The sequence below is a fragment of the Mytilus trossulus genome, unplaced genomic scaffold, assembly GCF_036588685.1.
Source record: "Mytilus trossulus isolate FHL-02 unplaced genomic scaffold, PNRI_Mtr1.1.1.hap1 h1tg000234l__unscaffolded, whole genome shotgun sequence".
Lineage (NCBI taxonomy): Eukaryota > Metazoa > Mollusca > Bivalvia > Mytilida > Mytilidae > Mytilus > Mytilus trossulus.
The window spans coordinates 3008348-3010152 of NW_026963315.1; the positions used below are offsets into that span (position 1 = coordinate 3008348).

Sequence of the window (1805 nt, forward strand, 5' to 3'; positions counted from 1 at the left end):
TTGCGAAATTGAATGACACAAAAAGATGTTCCAATTAGAATTGTTACTTTATCTATTTCCTTAACTTATGCTCTTCTGATTTCATAATATTAATACTATCATTTTTGACTTTTATTGTTTTTAATTATTTTACCTGACTACATTCCTCTACAAAAAATGTGAATGTTTCATAATTTTCAATCATTTAAGTGAATACTACATGTAGCGCATGATATGCTGTACTGACTTTTCTAAACTCGATTACTAGAATATTAAGCAATTTTATTCGACCAATGTTAAAGGACTTTATACAATGATACCATGCCTTTTTCATTGCATATCAGCAATGCATGTGTTACCTTGTCATAATACACATCTGATGGAAATCGCAGTCCATCCAAATTTGTCAGTAGTGTCTTACTGGCACTCTCGTCATTTTGAATTATTGTTAAATTTTCGAAAAGACCACCCACAACGAAAACGTTTTGGTAATTATCTACTGTTAAACCTTTCGGAAAATTCATGCTTTTATTTTCGAACTGCCATAATTCTTTCCCATTCATTTGACAACAATATACTTTTTTCTTTTCCCAATCTGAATAAATAATCTTTTCTCTGGCAACATTGATACGAGATATACGCTTAGATGCTGTTTCTCTAGTTTTCATTTGTCGTCCAGATACATCCAGAACTTGTATACTGTCTCCATAGACTACGTATAGTTTCCCATTCGCGTGAGATACCCCCCAACAATTCTTTGGTAAACGAAAATTATTCTCAACGTTAAAATTTTCGTTATTCATTATTTCAATATATGAGGTATCCCCATACGTCACTACAATACGATCAGGATCTATCACAGTAATACCGTATGGTTGGCTAGATACTGGAATGTCACGGATAAGTTTCCCTGTATCGCTGTACTCTATCAAATGATTATCTTTTGTGTTCGCTATCAACAAATTACGATTAGGCAAGATGATGCAAGCTATAACACTCATTTCATTTTTACTCTTAATTTGAAATGATTTAATTAGTTGAAGTTTTATGTCTGATATGCTTCTTGACGTTTGGACGTTGATCTTCATTTGAGCTTGTTCGAATTTTGGGTCTCTGAAATCGAAGTTAGTGGCGGATTCTGACACCATTATTTTACCAAACTCATCAACTTCGTTGGATAATTTTGTGATTACGCTATGAAAAGATACTTTTAATTCATAGTTCTTGGTAGCCTCGAATTCGGTCTTGATGGATTCTACCTCGCTTCCTACCTGCTTATTGGTCTGACGCGTTCCAAGAAATACTTGTAAATCAGAAGAAAATTGTTTCATATGTATTGTTTGTTCCCTAAGTTGAGTAAGCATTTCTTCTGATGATCTAAATTTCTGAAGGATTTTAAGATATTTTGATTTACAAGTATCAGATGATGATCTTAGTTGTTGCAACAATTTTTTCTGTAGCTTGTCCAGGTGGCCGTTTATTTTCGTTCTTGTTTCAAGAACCATGGTTTTGACCTCAATTTATTGTTTGTCTATTTCCTTTGAAGCAGATTCACGATTCTTGATGCATTGTTTCACGTGGTGCAGAAATCCCTCAATCTTCTCTTCCAGGTCAGATAATGCAGATGATTGTCTTCATTTGCTGCGTTAACATTAATTGGTATCACATCGGAACATGACTTATGCATTTACGGGACACAAACAACACAGAGGACTTCATCGTGACCTTTACAGAACCACTCCAGGTTTTCTCCATGATGCTCACATACCTGAGAGATCGAAACATTTTCAATCTTGCGGTATCGTCTATTGCAATAACCTTATGAT

General features: G+C 34.3%; 1 protein-coding gene across 1 annotated transcript; it reads right to left on the reverse strand.

Moving 5' to 3' along the window:
- Positions 1 to 275: 275 nt before the first annotated feature.
- LOC134701242 (uncharacterized) lies at positions 276 to 1484 on the reverse strand. The gene has a single exon (XM_063562372.1). The coding sequence runs from the start codon at positions 1482 to 1484 to the stop codon at positions 276 to 278; it is 1209 nt and encodes a 402-aa protein (XP_063418442.1).
- Between the last annotated feature and the right edge of the window lie 321 nt (positions 1485 to 1805).

Bases quoted from the DNA above. Each gene is read 5' to 3' on its own strand.
- LOC134701242 (XM_063562372.1), bottom strand. From the start codon at position 1,484: ATGGTTCTTGAAACAAGAACGAAAATAAACGGCCACCTGGACAAGCTA.